General features: G+C 48.7%; 1 protein-coding gene across 1 annotated transcript in view; it reads right to left on the bottom strand.

Annotated features, from left to right (window-relative positions):
• The window catches only part of LCORL (ligand dependent nuclear receptor corepressor like), a 108622-nt gene extending 90326 nt beyond the window's left edge, over nt 1-18296 (bottom strand). Inside the window, exon 1 of the mRNA XM_033959339.1 lies at nt 18187-18296. Within this exon, the coding sequence (XP_033815230.1) occupies nt 18187-18283 (97 nt within the window). The 5' untranslated portion in view covers nt 18284-18296. The remainder of the gene's footprint in view (nt 1-18186) is intronic.
• Nucleotides 18297-18860: the final 564 nt, after the last annotated feature.

Genomic DNA, 18860 nt, shown 5'->3' with positions numbered 1-18860 from the left:
AGAATTTTTGGTTGTAGGGAGGGAGGTACAGAATATGATAGGGAAGAAAAAGATGAGTGAGAAATGTGGCAAGGGAACAATGGGACAGATTGAAAGGGATGCAAGAGGGAGGAATATTGGACAGTGGTGAAGGGAATGGAGGGAGAGATGTGGCATAGTGCTGGAGAGGGGTGATAGGAGAAATGTTGGGCATGGGGCTGGTGGGCAGGCACGAAAGAGATAAATGCTGGACCATGGTAGGGGGAACCAATGGACAGCAACAGAAGAATTTACAGACGATGGGAAAGCGGAAAAAAGAAACTGGGACCAACTTTATGGAAAAATAAGTCTCCAGACAACAAAGGTAAAAAACGGAATTTATTGACTAAAATATATTAGCTTTGGGAAATGTATATGGCAGATGTCTTTGTTTTGTGTTCAAAAGAAAAGGAAATGCATTTCTGGTTTTATTTCTACAGTGTTGAAGTACTTGTTGACCCTTGCTGTAACTGGTGGGGATCCCCAAGCACTGCCAGCAGAGGACCTCCTCTAGAGATGGCCAGAACTCCCCCACACCAAGCGCAGCAGTCGCTGGCAGCATCCATGAGCCACTGAGGTGCCAGCATCTGTGACTCAGGGACGCTACTGCTGCCTGCCAAGCTTGGCAAAAGAGACCCCCGGCCAACTGCAAATGAAGTCTTCAGCTGACAGTTTGTGGGTTCTCATCAGCTGAGTATTTATATTTTATATTTACATTAGAGGTTATGGTAGAAACCTATTTACAAAGCTGCTGTAAGAAGGTAATTTAGATTCGCGGCTACAGGGCAGGGAGGATTGTCGGACCCGGGCTGTTATCGGTCGGTCGGGGAAGTGCCACAAAAGTAAGGGAACCTGGCCGGCTGTGCTGCAACCGGGGCGGGGCGGGCCGCTCCTCTCCCTTGGTAGCCACTTGAACCGCGAGGCTACTCTCCTTCTCCTTATCTGCCCTGCCTGCAGCACAGAGCCGAACGGAAGTCTTCCCGACGTCAGCGCTGACGTCGGAGGGAGGGAGGGCTTTGTTTAAGCTTTGTTTAAGCCCTCCCTCCCCTCCGACAACAGCGCTGACGTCGGGAAGACTTCCGTTCGGCTCTGTGCTGCAAGCAGAGAAGGTAGGGAGAAGAAGAGCCGCGTACATCCAGAAGACTGAGTACATCCAGCCCCGCGACCCTCGGAGGCGTCCCCATGGGATCCCCGCGACCCTAGGGGGCGTCCCCGTGCAGTTCTCTAATGTAAAGTAAGGGCATGTAAACAGTACCCGGCGTATAAGACGACCCCCGACTTTGGGGAGGATTTTAAGGTACTGAAAAGTCGTCTTATACGCCGGCAAATACGGTATTCTTCCCAATTAATATTTCCAAATTAATAAAGTCTCTTTGCTTATTTGTAAATGGGTCTCTACCAGAGCCTTTAATTCAGTAGCATAATTAAATAAAATAACTATTTCTGAAGTTTATAGGGAAGGGTGGTGACGGAGGGGATTCCTCGTGGGGACAGAGGGGATTCTTCGTGGGGACGGGTGGGATTTTGGCGGGGACGGGTGGGATTTCTGTCCCCGCGCAACTCTCTAATAGAAGGCTGAGAGGGAGAAATATTGGATATGGTGGTGGAGAGGGCAGATTGAAGGGGATGCAAGGGGGAGGAATGTTGGCCATAGAGATGGGGGGGGGGATGTGGCATTGTGCTGGAGAAGGGTGATAGAAGGAGAAATGGGTATGGGAAAAATTCTGCACATGATCTGGGGGCTGAGAGGGAAAAATGTTGGATGTGGCAGTAGAGAGGGTGGGAGAGATGTCTGGATCTCTCGAGACAGATGGACAGTGAGAAAGAGAGAGGGAGACATATTGCCAATAGGGGTGGAGGAGAGAAAGAGAGAAAGAAAGAGAAAAAGAAGAAAAAGAGAGAGAGAAAGAAAAAGAGAAAGAAAAAGAGAAAGAAAGAGAGATGACGTTCAATTGCTACACCCTATAGACGCCAACGTTAATGGAGATATTACAATTATCAATGAAAAACTTTCTAAAATATCAAAATGATTGCACGACAACAAATTGGCCCTTAACGCATTCAAAACAGAAGCCTTGCTGTTTCCGTGTAGAGAGTGTCAGAAATTAGGAACCAATATAATCATAAACACAACCAATCTCAAAGTAGTTACTAAGGTAAAAATTCTTGGGGTCATACTGGACCAAAAGCTCAGCTACCATGACCAAATTAGTTCATTGGTAAGAACATGTTTCTATAGGTTAAGATTAATTAGATCTCTTTCTGCATTCCTCGATAAATCGTCACTAAATATTTTAATATATTCTCTGGTCATCTCTAAAATCAACTATTGTAATGCCCTATACAAAGGGATTACCTTAAAAGAAACGCGTAGATTACAAATTCTCCAAAACACCGCAATAAAAATTATTATGAACAGGAAAAAAATTGATCATGTAACCCCACTGTTGAAGGAAAATCATTGGTTACCGGTAAACCACAGAGTTACTTATAAAGCACAGTTACTTACCGTAACAGGTGTTATCCAGGGACAGCAGGCATATATTCTCACATGTGGGTGACGTCATCTACGGAGCCCCGGCGCGGACAGCTTTTCAAGCAAACTTGCTAGAAGTTTCAAGTTTGCACACTGCACCACGCATGTGCTAGCCTTCTTGCCACTAGAGGGCGCATCCCCACCTCGTGGTCCTCAGTTCCATAACATAGCAAAGAAAGCCATCCCCGGGGAGGTGGGCGGGTTGTGAGAATATATGCCTGCTGTCCCTGGATAACACCTGTTACGGTAAGTAACTGTGCTTTATCCCAGGACAAGCAGGCATGATATTCTCACATGTGGGTGACCTCCAAGCCAACCAAAAAAGGGCAGGTGGGAGGATGGCAATTATGAAAACAGATTACGTAACACCGACTGGCCAAACCGGCCGTCGCTTCTGGACAAAGTATCCAGACAGTAGTGGGAGGTGAACGTATGAACCGAAGACCAAGTGGCAGCTTTACAAATGTCCTCCATAGGTGTAGATCGGAGGAAAGCCACAGAAGCTGCCATCGCCCGGACTTTATGACCCGTAACTCGACCCTCAAGCGGGAGACCAGCCTGAGCGTAGCAAAAAGAAATGCAAGCAGCTAACCAGTTGGACAAGGTGCGCTTTGAAACCGGGTGTCCCAAACGATTAGGATCAAAGGACAAAAATAATTGAGGAACCTTCCGATAAGACTTGGAGCGTTGGAGATAAAAGGCCAACGCCCTCTTACAGTCAAGGGTATGAAGCGCCGCCTCACCAGGATGAGAATGGGGCTTCGGAAAAAACACCGGAAGGACAATAGACTGATTGAGGTGGAAATCAGACACAACCTTAGGTAAAAATTTGGGATGGGTGCGAAGAACCACCTTATCATGATGAAAAACCGTGAAAGGAGGATCCGCAACCAAGGACTGTAACTCACTGATTCGACGAGCAGATGTGAGTGCAATCAAAAAGACTACTTTCCAAGTAAGAAACTTAAGATGCGACTTGTCGATGGGTTCAAAGGGAGGCTTCATAAGTTGAGCCAAGACCACATTAAGATCCCACACCACCGGAGGAGGTTTCAGAGGAGGATGGATATTCACTAGCCCCTTCATGAAACGTGTCACCAGAGGATGAAGAGAGAGAGAGCGACCCTCAAGATGCCGATGGAATGCTGCAATGGCACTGAGATGCACCCGAATGGAAGTCGTTTTCAGGCCAGACTCCGACAAATGCAAAAGGTATTCCAGAATCGAAGCCACAGGCACCGAATCTGGTCGCAAACTATTCAAAGAACACCAGGATGTAAACCTGGTCCATTTCTGAGTATAGCAAAGCCGAGTCGAGACCTTACGCGAGGCCTCCAAAACGTCCCTCACGGCCCGAGAGACCGGAAACGAATTCAGAGGGAGAGAAACCAAGCAGTCAGATGTAAAGACTGAAGATTGGGATGTAACAGCGAACCCCGACTCTGAGACAGCAGAGAGGGAAACACCGGTAGAAGCAGAGGTTCCCTGGTACTGAGTTGAAGAAGTAGGGAGAACCAAGGCTGCCTCGGCCACCGAGGTGCAATGAGGATCATGGAGGCTCCGGTCGATCTGAGATGAACCAGCGTTCTCAAAATCAGAGGGAACGGCGGAAACGCATAAAGGAACCTCCCCTCCCATTCGAGGAGGAAGGCATCCGCTTCGAGACGATCCGGAGTGTAGATCCGAGAGCAATAGAGGGGTAACTTGCGATTCTCCGGAGAGGCAAACAGATCCACTTGAGGAGTTCCCCAGCGGTCGAAAACCTCGCGAAGTACTCGGGAGTTCAGAGACCATTCGTGCGGCTGGAGAAGACGACTGAGTTTGTCTGCCAGCTGGTTCTGCTCTCCCTGAATGTAGACCGCCCGCAGGAATATGTTCTGGGAAATTGCCCAGTCCCAAAGACGGAGAGCCTCTTGGCATAGAGGCCAAGAACCCGTACCCCCCTGTTTGTTGACATAGTACATCGCTACCTGATTGTCCGTCCGCACGAGTACTACCTGGTCGTGCAGCAGGTGGACAAAAGCTCGCGCAGCCAGAAAAATGGCGCGAAGCTCCAGCACATTGATGTGGCACCGACGGTCCTCGACCGACCACAGACCCTGCGTCCTCAGACCGTCCAGGTGCGCTCCCCACGCGTACTCGGAAGAGTCCGTCGTCAAAACTTTGGTGTGAGGAGGAACGCGAAACAGCAAACCCCCTGACAAAGTGGAAGAGTCGGTCCACCAACGGAGCGATCGACGTAAACAAGGAGTTACTGATATCCGGGAAGACACCGGATCGCGATCCTGGCGCCACTGCGACGCCAGAGTCCATTGCGCGATTCTCAGGTGCAAGCGAGCGAACGGCGTGACGTGAACCGTCGACGCCATGTGACCCAGCAAAACCATCATGTGCTGGGCCGACACCTGCGATTGCCCTCGACAATGACGACTCCACCGAAGCAGAGTCTCCCGCCGGGGCGGGGGGAGAAAAGCGCGAAGGCGAACCGTGTCCAGCACGGCTCCAATGAACTGGAGAGACTGCGCCGGACGCAATTGGGACTTGGGGAAGTTCACTTCGAACCCCAGGTCCTGTAAAAGACTGATAGTCTGTCGGGTCGCTAAGATAACCCCCTCCCTGGACGGGGCTTTGATCAGCCAATCGTCCAGATAGGGAAAGACCTGTAGACCCCGCGAGCGCAGGGCCGCCGCCACCACCACCATACACTTGGTGAATACCCGAGGGGAAGATGCCAGCCCGAAGGGAAGAACCCGATACTGCAGGTGCAAATCCCCGACCTGAAAACGCAAGAACCTGCGGCAGGCGGGATGCACCGGAACATGGGTGTAAGCCTCCTTCAAGTCCAGGGAGCACATCCAATCCCCTTCCTCCAAAAGAGGATAGAGAACCGGGAGCGATAACATACGGAACTTCTCCCGGACCAGGAACTTGTTGAGCTTCCGGAGGTCCAAAATGGGGCGCAAGTCCCCGGTCTTTTTTGGGACCAAAAAGTAACGGGAGTAAAACCCCAGGCCCCTCTGATCGCGAGGCACCACCTCGACCGCCCCGAGGTTCAACAAGGCCCTGGCTTCCTCCAGGAGAAGGGCCAGCTGGTTCCGATTGGGAGGGCAAGCCCCGGGGGGCAAGTCCGGAGGCGTACAGGAGAAGTTCAGCGAATAGCCGTCTGAGATTATCCCGAGCACCCAGGCGTCCGACGTGATCACCGACCAGGCCCCGGCAAAGGCCGTCAGCCGACCCCCGATAGGGAGGGGGTGGCTCGATATTGCGGTGAGGGCCCGCCCCCAACCGCCTATCCCGTCAAAAGGACGGCGCGGCCTTGGCGGCTCCCTGCGCGGCAGGTTTAGAGGGGCCGCCTCTACTCTGCTGGGGCTGTCTTCGAGGGGGCGGTCTGGAGAAGGCCGGTGTGGACTTCTGGGGGTATCTCCTCGGAGGCTGTCTGAAGGGACGCTGGGCAGGAGCCCTAGGCTTCGGCTTCACCAGAGAGGCCAGGGAGCGTTCCTGTTTGGAAAGTCGCTCCGTCGCCGCATCCAAAGTGTCATCAAACAATTCCACCCCAACGCAAGGCAAATTAGCCAAGCGTTCTTGCAAATTGGACTCCATTTCGAGGGTACGAAGCCACGCCAGCCGGCGCATGGCCACTGCACAGGCGGACACCCTCGAGGCGAGTTCAAATGCATCATAAACCGCGTGGAATAAATATAGGCGCAGCTGGGTCAGGTTGGTACTAAAGGTGGCGAACCGGTCCCTATGCGACTCAGGCATCACCTCACGAAAGGAGGGGAGGTCCTTCACCATCGTACGAAGGAAGGAAGAGTACGAGAAGGCATAGTTCAGGACCCTGGTAGCCATCAGAGAGTTCGCATAGAGACGGCGCCCAAATTTGTCAAGGGTCCGGCCCTCCCTACTAGGCGGGACCGTCGCCGAGACCCGGGAAGGCTGAGATTTCTTGACCGCCGATTCCACCAGGAGCGAAGTATGGGAAAGTTGGCCCTTCTCAAACCCCTTGATGGGAAGGGTGCGATACTTAGACTCCATTTTGGCGGGGACCACAGCGACCGTCAATGGAGCCTCAAGATTCCTCAGAAAGGTCTGACAGAGGACCTTGTTAATCGGAAGGCGCGGCGACTCCCTGGGGGGGGCAGGAAGATCCTGCTCCTCCAAAAACTCCTTGGTGTATGTGGACCCCTCAGACAAGTCAACACCCAAAGCCGCAGCCATATCCTGCACAAACCTCGTAAAGGATGAGGGTTTAGCAGGAGGAGAGGGAGACCGAGACTTCCCGGCCGAGCCGAAGGGAGAGGCCTGGTTGGAGTATCTGGGCTCCCTACCTGACCCCGACCCCAACGAGGCACAGTCCTGTGACCTCGACGGAGTCGGAGACCGGGTGCGCCTCGAGGAACCCCTCGGGGATCCCCCCGGGGTCCGAGGCACCGAGGCCCGACCCTTCGGCCCGGGCGAGGAAGCCCGAGAGCTCTCCCTGGCCGGAGACCGGAACAAAATGGGGTTATCAACACGCAAGTCCCGTACCTGTAAGGCACCGCCCCCGGCCGGTGACGAGCGACCACGCCGCCGAGGCGAGGTCCGAGACCGCTTAGCCTTCCTCGGCTTGCGCCTCGCTCGAGACCTGCCCGAGGGAGATGAACCCCTCGAGGACCCCGAGGACGAAGACGAAAGTCTTCGTACTCGGCGCCCCTTGTCCTTCGGGCGCACACTACGCTCCGGCGGATCTCGCGAAGCCGGGTCCGAGGGAACCACCGAGGTCGAGGCCGTGGGCGCCTCGGGAGCCGAGGCCCCGGTACCCGAGACCGAGGTCGCCAACTGTGGGGCCACCGGGGCCGAAGCCTCCGAGGCCGAAGCTGCCGAGGCCGAAGCCTGGTGCAGCTGGTCAATGGCCCCGGTGAGCTCCGAGGCGATTAACGCCCGGAGCAATTCCTGGAACACGGGGATTGACATTCCCTGCGGCAAGACCTGCCGCTGCTCCTCAGAGGGCGACCTCGGTCTCGAGTATTCCCTCGGGGCAGCGGACGCTGGCAACTTGGGCTTCACTGAGGCGGACCCACCCGCCGACGAGCCCGAGGATGGCTTCTTGGATGGAGCTGAGGAGGGAAGCGGAGACTTACCCGAGGCCTTGGAAGAGGCCAGCTGCTTCGAAGGCACCGAGGCCCGAGGCGAAGCCGACGGTCCCGAAGCTGAGGTCGAGGCCGATGCCGAGGCCGAGGTCAAGGCCGGGGCCGAAGCCGAGGCCGAACTCGAGGCCTTCCCCGGCGGGGACTCTACCGAGAAAAGTTCCGCCATGCGGGCCTTGCGGCGTTTAAGTGCCCGCTTCTGAAAAGTGGCACACTTATCGCAGGATGCCGTCGGGTGTTGGGGCCCCAAACACCGCAAACAGCACCCGTGCGGGTCAGTAATCGAAAGGAGTCTTTCACAGCGCCCGCACTTTTTAAAGCCCGTTACGGGCCGGGACATGGGCCCACAAGAGAGCCGGGAACAAGCGAGGTTCCTCGGCCACGGCTACCGGGAGCCCCCGGTAGTAACGGATACGAAAGATTTTTTTTTTTTTTTTTTTTAGAAAAAGAAAGAAATAAAGCAAAAAAAAAGACGAAAAAACGCAGCGACCGTGCGAAAAACCCTACACAGCCGCGGCGACAGAAGGCACAATTAGCACAAATTCTCCACAGGGCTTCTGGCTCCGCGGATGAAAAAGAACTGAGGACCACGAGGTGGGGATGCGCCCTCTAGTGGCAAGAAGGCTAGCACATGCGTGGTGCAGTGTGCAAACTTGAAACTTCTAGCAAGTTTGCTTGAAAAGCTGTCCGCGCCGGGGCTCCGTAGATGACGTCACCCACATGTGAGAATATCATGCCTGCTTGTCCTGGGATAAAATAGCTTTACTGACACATAAGATATTAGTAAATAAAGCCCCAGCATTTTTAGAAAGATTCTTAATACCACTCCTGTAAAATCTCTCAGATCAGAAGAAAAATCCTTGCTGGTAACTCCCTCACTAAAAATTATTTACTCAAGGAGGGATATAATAATAATAACAACAGTTTATATACCGCAATACCGTTAAGTTCTATGCGGTTTACAATAGATTAAGCGAGGTACAAATTGATTGAATTTAAGAGGGGGGAAGAGGAGAGTTAATAGGACCGGAAATGCGTTGTTGAGGAGAAAGAGATTAATAGGACAGAGGAATCACTATGGAGGAGAAAGAAGATGAGTGGGTAAGTTGTCTAGATACTTTAGGAACAGTTGAGTTTTTAGACCAGGGGTGCCCAATACGTCGATCGCGATCGACCAGTAGCTCAGGAAGGCAACATGAGTCGATCGCGGAGCCCATCTCGGGCTCCGTGATAGACTCGTGTTGCCGTCCTGATCTACGGGCCGATCAGCCTTCCTCTCCAGTGTTCTCCCTAGGGCCTTTTAGCTGGGCGGTCCGCCCAGCTATCATCTGCTGCTGCTGAACATTAAAAAAAACCTCAAAAAAACGGCTTGGAGATTTCAGCCCGTAGCGAACTTATGCTCCGGGCTCTAACGTGTGCGTGCCAGCTTCTCTTCTCTTCCCTCTGAAACCGGAAGTTATGTCCGGGGGGGGGGGAGAAGGGAAGCCGGCACGCACATGTTGAGAGCCCTGAAGCAAGCGTTCGCTACGGGCTAATGCGGGAAACAGGTTAGTGAAGCATTTGTTCTTCTTCCTGCCGGGTCCTGCCAACTTTCTGTTTCCGCAAAGGCAGGACCCGGCAGCATTTCCCCCAATAGGTTGATCACGATCTTGGGCTGATCAGCCTTCCTCTTCCCGATGGCAGAATTGACGTCGGGGAGAGGAATGCTGGTTGGCCGAAGCAGGGAGAGCTTGGGGCCTGTTATTGGTGGCGTTTAGGTCCTGGTCCCCGATGGCAATGGCAGTGGCTTGGGGGAAGGCAGGGAGAAAGAAAGAAAAAGGGTAGGCAGGGAGACAGAAGAAGAGAAACAGAAAAAAAAGAAAGGGAGGCAGAGAGACAGAAACGGCAGGGAAGAGGAAGGAAAAGTTGGGGGAAGGAATGAGGTCTGGAGGAGAGGAAGCATACAGGCTAAAAGAAGGGAAGAAAGATTGTATGCACAGTCAGAAGAAAGTGCAACCAGAGACTCATGAAATCACCAGACAAGGTAGGAAAAATGATTTTATTTTAAATTTAGTGATCAAAATGTGTCTGAATTTATATCTGCTGTCTATATTTTACACTAAGGTCCCCTTTTACTAAACCGCAATAGAGGTTTTTAGCGCAGGGAGCCTATGAGTATCGAGAGCAGCGCTGGGCATTCAGCGCAGCTCCCTGCGCTAAAAACTGCTATCGTGGTTTAGTAAAAAGGGAGGGGGTATATTTGTCTATTTTTGTATGGTTGTTACTGAGGTGATAGTGCATAGAGTCATCTGCTTTGACCTCTTTGAAAAACCCTGGAATAGGAATGATAATTAACGTTTTCTATGCGTAGTGTGCTTTGTGTTTTTTTTAAATTTTATTGCTGGTAGATCATTTTGACTTGGTCATTTAAAAAGTAGCTCGCAAGCCCAAAAAGTGTGGGTACCCCTGTTTTAGACGTTTTCTGAATTCCTCATAAGTAGTGGGCGAAAGCAGTTGATCTAGGTCTTTACCCCACAATGCTGCTTGATGTGAAAGAAGGTGTTCATGGTGTTTTTTCAGTTTATTCAGTTTATGATCTTTTCTGTCACAGCTCCACAAATTTGGAACTCTCTTCCTCTCAATATAAGAGAAGAAAAATTACTTAATTCAAAGGCTTACTAAAAAGCTGGCTGTTTAGGGATGCCTTTAACTGATCTTTCTTAATCAATCACATTACTTCTTTCTTTGAACTTATCTGGACAAGGAACACTGTTAAGTAGAAATTAAGTGGGTACCGTCCCCTAACCTTCTGTTTCCTTACCCACCCTTTCATTTATTTTTATATTGTATTTAATCCATTTTTTTTTCTCCCTCATTTTCTGTAGTGTTTTTACGTCATAATTGTTTTTAATGCCCTGTTTGCTTTATTTTTTTATTTTACCTACTTTTAATTTTGTAAATCACATTGGATTTGGATACTTCGATTATATCAAATATTATAATAAACTTGTGAAGAAATTTGATCATGTGACCCCCTCACTCCTGGAATCTGCACACTGGTTCTCTGTAACTCAGACTGACCAAAAAAATTCTGTTATTAGTATTCAAAACCCACCAATCACAATCTCCTCAATATCTTTATCAACTATTGATTCCATTTCTGCTGTTCCATACTCTTCGATCACTACAACAAAACTTGTTAGTTGTTCCAACTGCTAGACAAATTATATATGAATCTACTTGAACTAGCATTTTCTCAGTGACAGGTCCTTCCCTATAGAATGCACTCCCTTCTCATCTTCGATAGGAATCCTCATTAGACAGATCTAAATATGCCCTCGGAATATTTTTATATAAAGAAGTCTGCAAACAAGAACTTCTCTTTAATTAGACACTTCCTCTTATTTAGCCCTCCAGGATGTGGCTAGGATAGCAGCTTGCATGAAAACTATTACCATCTTTTCTCTATCCTAACATTATTGTAGCCCCACTTCTATCCTATACATCAATCTTTCTCTCTCATTCTTTATTGTTTAGAATATTTGCTGTAAGTAAACCATGCAAATGCACTGTAATGCACAATATATCAAGATTTAAATAAATAAACTTGATTAGAAAAGGTTAAAGTAGATGAAATATCCCAGGTATAGTATTTGCAAATGAATATAGCATCACAATCCAATGGAGACTAATTCACACTAAACTGAATAAGTAAAAGAGAACACTACACAATAAAAAAACAGTTTAAGAATGCACATCATTTCCACTTAGTTTTGAAATTATGTTTCTAACAAATATTCACAAGTTTTTTGTGTGACTTCCGATTTGTGCGAGTCCAAACCACAATAAAATGTTTGTATTATTAAAACAATACAAGAAGTTCTGAAACTTTTTTTTTTGTTTTTAATTCAAAGTACACATGACTGATGTACTATTCAAACTGGTGATGAAAAATTTGGAAGTTATTTTTAAATTTCAGAATGATTACTTTGGAACAAATGGGACCAGCCAGCAGTATTGAAGTTCAGCAATTAATATGTGGTGGGGGGTGGGCAGACTGTCCAGGCTTTGGATTCCATGTAGCGAACTGCAAAAGTGTACTTTATATAAAAATAGCACTAAAAATACCTGTAAGCTATTTCACACACAAAAGAACACTTGAGTCATTTCACAAAAGTACACTTCTAAACATTTGTGCAAAGCTGACTTTATACAAAAGTTCATTTACAGAATTTGCCATTAGATGAATTGCTCTAAAGCAAAATCATGCAGAGCAGCAAATTCCAGACATCACGTAAACAAGTGAAAATGGCTTTGCAGGTCTAGTTTTGCAATAAAATAAACTGCATCTCTAGAGGTTGTGTTGGCAGCCAAACTGGAAACCCCCAGGACACTTAAATGGGAATCTTTGCATCCTGGCAGACAAACAGCTCCCGACAACCCCTCCCCCTTTTCAAGCCTGGAATTAAGGTATAACATGACCTCTCATAATAACATAAGAATAGCCATACTGGGTCAAACCAAAGATCCATCTAGCCCAGTAAACTGTTTCCAAAGTACCAATCTAGGCCACAACTAGATGGCATAAACCCAAATAGCAGCAATATTCCATGCAACCTGTCTATCTCAATAGGAGACTATGGACATTACCTCCAGGAACTTATCCAAACCTTTTTTAAACCCAGCTACACTAACCACCCGATACTACAACCGTTGACAATGAACCCAGAGCTTAACTATTTTTCTGAGTGAAAAAATATTTCCTCCTATTTAAAAGGTACAGCAGACTCTTGTTATCCAGCACCCATGGGGATTGGTGAATGCAAGATAACTGTTGTTTCTGGTTCCTTAAGAATTACTGTAAAAATAGTTTTATCATCCCTTCACCCCCACTTGTAGGTCCAGCATCTGTTCTTCCCTTCTTTCTGGGTAACTCTTTCTCCCCACCTAAGGGGCCAGCATCTATCTATCTCCCGTCCCCTGCTGGACCCTTCCCACATCCCACGTCTGCCATCCCTCCCTCTGTGCGGGTTTGGCCTCCTGGACTGAAGCCAGTCACTTCTGATGCGGCAGAAGAAAGGCCCTGCTAGGACTGGCCATGAGCATCCTGCTTTCAGCACTGCCTCTGCTAACCAGCTGCCACTGCTGCTTTGGGTAAGGGAGGGAAGAACAGAGGGGGAAGTTGCAGCTCAGGACCGCTGTGCTGCTAGAGGGAGGAAGGGGGGGGGGTCGTGGCTTAGGGCTCTGCTTCAGGGCTAGAGGGAAGGGGGTTTGCGGTTCAGGACCACTGCTGCTGCTTCTTCAGGCCTGGAAGGAGGGGGTCATGGCTGATGCTTTGAGGATTAATTTTTTTTGGCCAGTGATTTTTTTGCTGGTTGGGTTGCTTGAGTACCGGTTAAATTGAGATTCTACTGTATTTCCATGTACCTTTATTAAGTGTGCCCTAGTCTTCGTAACCAAGAACAGTCCTGCCATAGGACCCCAAATCACCCAGATGTTCCACAGGGCTTCAATCCTCACAGTTACTGACATAAGGGGGAAGGCATTATGTTTTGACCTCATGTCAGGGCTGAGGAAGCCTCTGGCCTACCAGGGCAGTGGAGCAACCTCTCACTCAGCAACAGAGGGGAAAAGCAAAGGGAGCATCCAGTTTGGTACAAGGGCCCTTTAAATAGCAACTACTGCTGAGCAAAGGATATCTGAAAAACTTGCTATACTGCCTTTTCTGGCAAATAGGTCAAAGCAGAACTCCACAAAATATTATAGGACAGTCTAAAGCTGAGAAACTTCATTGCAATTGCATCCAGAATATTGGCTCAAGGCAATCAGACACTGCACTTTGTTGCTGATGGAAATGTGTGAAGTTGTCAGCTCTGGAAACATGAAAACATTGTTCAGCCATAAATTCATTTAAATTCCACTGTAGCTAAATTAAAGAAAGAAAGAAAACATACTAACATTTGAGAGGTAGCCTTAAATGGGGAGGGGGAACCTTTAGCAGAGGGTGGGTGCATGGCACTTCAAACTCTACATGCAAATGATAAAATACCAAACTATTATATATTTTTGAACTCTTTATCTTGCAATAGACACATATCAGTAGATGAATGTCGATGTGGTATAACTCATGCTTCATTAATCACAACTTCCCAATCAAAACTCTTGCATACCTTTTCAGGACAAACCAAACAGGAATAATTCTCAACAATATTACCATATTTTCACGCATATAATGTGCGCGTTATACACTATTTTACAAACCGTGCATAACCATGCGCGTTATATGCGTGAGCGCGTTGTACAAATTTTTTTTTTACATATTTCCCCCCCCCGACGTCAGATTCATCCCCCTGCCCCATCCCGAAGGACCCCTCGCACCCCCACCCTCGACGTCCGATTCATCCCCCAGCGCCTCCCCCCCCCGCACGGAGATGCTGCCTACCGTTGGTTCCCGATGCCAGTGAGCCCTGCTGCTTCCTCTGCCGCGGTCCCGCCCCTTCTCTGATGTCAGAGAAAGGGCAGGACCGCCGGCAGAGGAAGCAGCTCAGGGCTCACTGGCATCGGGAACCAACGGTAGGCAGCATCTCCGTGCGGGGGGGGAGGCGCTGGGGGATGAATTGGACGTCGGGGGGTGCGAGCGGTCCTTCGGTGTGGGGGGCCAGCGGTCCTTCGGTGTGGGGGGGCCAGCGGTCCTTCGGTGTGGGGCATCAGGCTTTCAGGGTGGGGACAGGACTTCAAGGGGGGACAGGACTTCAAGGGGTGGGGGGGGCCAGTGTGGTTAGAAAACTGAGCGGCAAGCATGCTCAGACCATCTTCTTTGTCTGTAGATGGTCTGCGCATGCTTACAGAGCTGGGAGCAGGTCAGGGCGGCGAAAGGAGAGTCGGGACGAGAGGAGACTTGGGGCAGAGGGCAGGGCGGCGAGAGGAGAGTCGGGACGGCAGGAGATTTAAATTCATGGAGCAGCATGCGCGGTATACGCGTGTGCGTGGTATATAATAATTTCTTTACATAAATTTAGGTTTCCCGCGCGCTATACCCGTGTGCGCGTTTTACACGGGTGCGCGGTATATGCGTGAAAATCCGGTACTAGATTTCTTATGGAATGACATATCAAATCTTCCTGACACCTAAGTCTTGTATAACAAAAACAACAGAGGCAGGTGCCATCCTCTAGTTAACCAATTTATTACAACACTAGTCTTTAAGCCCGTTACATTAACGGGTGCTAGAATATGTGTGCGTCTGTCTTTCTTTCTTTCTTTTTCTCTCCCTGGCCACTTTCTGTCTCTCTCTTTCCTCGGCTGTCCACTACCACCCCTTGCCTGCTCCCCCTGTCCAGCAGTAGCCCTTCTCCCTTCCTTATACTTCCCCCCTGTCCTGCAGCACCCCTTCCATGCTCCCCCTGTGCAGCAGGAGCCCATCTCCCTTCGTTTTAAGTCTCCCCCTGTCCAGCAGCACCCCTTCCCTGTTCCCCCTGTGCAGCAGGAGCTCTTCTCCCTTCTTTTTAAGTCTCCCCCTGTCCAGCAGCACCCATTCATTCTCCCCCTGCCAAGCAGTAGGTCTTCTCCTTTCCTTTTACCTCTCCCCTGTCTAGCAGCACCTCTTCCCTGCTTCCCCTATCCAGCAGTAGGCCTCCCTTCCTGTTATCTCCTCCCCCCATCTAACAGCACCTCTTCCATGCTCCCCCTGTCCAGCAGTAGGCCTCCCTTCCTGTTACCTCACCCCTGTCCAACACAACCTCTTCCATGCTCCCCCTCCCAGCACCCCTTACCTGCTCCCCCTGCCCAGTCCGGCGATCTCCAGCCATCGGGCCCGCTCCTGCAGGGAGCCTCATTCCTGCCCTGTCCACGCCGGGTGTGCGAGCCTGCTCTGCCCTCTCCCGACCTGCCGGGAGCATTTGAATTTGAGCGGACGCTTCTTGTTGAGGAAACCTCTCGTTGCCAGACTCAGCGGTGGGAGGATTGGATGGGAATGTCAACAGGGGTTTGGGTGCGCCGGGGAGGGGTGCGCCGGGGGGGGGGGGGGGGGGGGAAGCGACGACGGAAAACTCTGCAAGACATCACGGGGGCTTTCCCTCTTGCTAAATCGCTATAGGCTCTGCCGGTCTCGATCCCGCCCCTCAAAATCAGGAAGTAACTTCAGAGATGAGCAGGATCGAGACCGGCAGAGCCTTTAGCAATTTGGCAAAAGTGAAGAACCCGTGGCATTTGGCTTTGTTATTGGCAGCCGGATTAACAGGGACAAGACCGAAGGCAGGACTGGTGAGGAGCAGAGGCCGGAGTCAGGCAAAGGAGGAGACTTACGTTTGAGGGACGGCAGGACTCCGCGTTCACTCACTCTGTGACGGTTGGTCTTCTGCCAGTGACCTAGTAAGCGCGCATGCACACTCGTGCGGCCACATCCCAACAGAAAAGGGATCAGGGAATACGCGTCGCGAGTGCGCTAGCATTTTATTATTTAAGATATGCTTTTGAGCACCAGCATCCACTTCATCAGATGCGTCAAGCAAGTAAAGAAGCATCTGTAACTTCAATGTTTGTTAAATTCACACATTTAAATCTAAACACATTTAACATTAAGATTCTCAGGTATTATTCCAACACATGAATGTTCAAGTACCAAAATTATTTCCAATTAATTGACTGGAAATAATTGTTGTGATTTGTGATATTTAGTTATAATTGATCCTTTTTTTGGTTGTAGAGATTATCTAAATTTTCAAATGTCCCATTTCTTAAATAAAATTTAAGACAGTTCTCCCTAACTAATTTTTGTTTATTGAATATACTTTCAGAAAACTTCTCACTTATCTGGAGCCAAGGGACACAGAAGTGCAAACTATGCCATATTTATTAATTAAATTTTCTAGACTGGTCTCCCAAGGGCGCTCAGAACAGTTTACATCAATTTATTCAGGTACTCAAGCATTTTCTCCAGTCTGTCCCGGTAGGCTCACAATCTATCTAATCTAGGGCAATGGGGTATTAAGTGACTTGCCCAGGGTCACAAGGAGCAGAATGGGTTTGAATCCACAACCTTAGGGTGCTGAGGCTGTAGCATTAACCACTGCACCACTCTCTCCCAGAATTGGAAAGACCACAGACATTACCTATCCAGATTCATACTTGAAGGTGACCACAGATCATCACACATTCCTTGTAAATACTGTACATAATAGATTCTATATGTCTTATTCAATTCTATAAATTTTCTAGCCTTACTTCAGATAGAAACGTGGATTTAATATAAGCTTTAAGTATGAAAGTATAAAAACTAAATATTTACACATCACAAAAAATATACATACATGTCGTACGTATTCAAATGAAGGCAGAGACTGTAGAATAAGTCTTCTGCTACAACGTTGATTAGAAAAACCGACCTATACAGCATCTATGACAACACAATAATTATATTATTACATTTATGAGATAAATAACACAAGACAGTACAGTATATTACAATAAGATCCGAATATTTTTTTTAGTTTGATAAAAGGGAAATCAAATCAAGTTAACGCTCGGATCGAACTATCGGTGACACACACAATTAACGGTATGCTGCTCTCTAGGAATATACTGTAGTACACACCACGTAAGATATTTTTCCTCACCTTCAGCGAGTTTTTCCGTATATCATACACTCCCTACAAGAGCGAAATTTCAACAGCTAAGTCTGTGCCCCACTGTCCCCACCTAGTAAATTATAATCAAATATCACCGATTACAATTTTTAAAATGGCTTTTTGAACACTACATGTAGACACTGTAGCAAGAATGAAAAAAAAAGAAAATGTACAAATATAAATTAATCATACCACCTCTAAATAAAAATAACATCGCCTCTAGACAAGAATTTCCAGGGTAAAAGGTAGGACATTCGCGGCCATGCTCACCGGAAAGTTTGAAAGAGCCCGGTAGATGATCACGTGACTACTTAAGTTCTGCGGTCAATCTCCGGGGCAGAGGAGAAGTGGGTGTGCGCGCTCCCTCCCTCCTCCAACCAGCGAGAAGGGAAGAGAAGGGAGGACAACAGTTACCAAGGTAACCGCAGCCCCGATTCGCCGGACTTCCAGGAAAACTTCAACTCCCAACCGTCAGTGCACGAGCCGCTTCCCGGAGCCACGCAAAAAAACAGGGCTCTACCCCACAGCACATAACTTCCACCCTATAACAGTCTGCCTACCCACCTTGCACTTTATTCCCCTTGGATCCAAACACCCAAGAGCATATATAAAAACAAACAAAAATAAAAACCCACTCTCATCCTTTACATTGTAACTAAAGAATTCCACCTCTCCACTCCACGCTAAAACAGGAGACAGGAGTTATGCAACGACAAGAAGGTAAGCGGAAAGGGAACAAAAGACCCCCTGAATCTAACTTACCCGCTACCTGAATGTATTTTCGCTGCTTTGTTTTTTGCTTTTCAGGAGTCGCTCATCCCACCCATTCTTCCTTGAACGAATATCTTGCATCACATCCCCTAACAACCGCATAGCAAGACACAGCTGAACACTATCTTACCTACACAGTGGATGAGCCTGTGCCGCCAGGAGTCTAGTTCCCGCCGGAATCCTTTCCTCTCGGCTGTGCATCTAGGGCTCCGGCATTGGGCAGCCATTCTGTCTGTTCCCTTTTCGATCTGCGTCTGACGTCACTGGCCTTCATTTACATAGAGCAGCAGAAGCACGCTGGTGATTGACACGTGTCAGCACCATGACGTCACGGGGCGGGCTACCGTAGGTCTGTAAATTGGGGGAGGGCAGCAACATGGGTTAGTTAAAGAAAAGAGATAGGTTCGTGTGGGGTGGTCTGAACACCCCTCTTCCTATACAGTACTTTATACTCAACTCACGCCATGGTGTTAATATATATTTTCTTTATTGTAAGTCGTTCCCTATTCATTTTCTCCTTTCTGCTAAGGCCACCTGCTTTTTAGCTTTGTGTTTGAACGTTGTTGTTGCTTCCCTTTCGTACAGCCCTTCTTTGCTTGCTTTTTTTTTTTTTTTTTTCTTCTTTCCTGTGAACTTCCTATTGCTGTCTTTTCACCCTCGTGGCTCTCGTTGATATTCAATAGTCAAGGATAAGAGGTATCTGTTTTATCTCCTTTTAGCTCTTAACGTTTTTTTTGTTGTTGGGTTTTATAGTATCTCTTTATTCCATTTCTTCCCATCATAACAAGAAGCAATCGCGGGACA

This window comes from Geotrypetes seraphini, chromosome 1, assembly GCF_902459505.1.
Source record: "Geotrypetes seraphini chromosome 1, aGeoSer1.1, whole genome shotgun sequence".
Classification (NCBI taxonomy): domain Eukaryota; kingdom Metazoa; phylum Chordata; class Amphibia; order Gymnophiona; family Dermophiidae; genus Geotrypetes; species Geotrypetes seraphini.
This window is presented reverse-complemented; position numbering and strand designations above follow the sequence as displayed.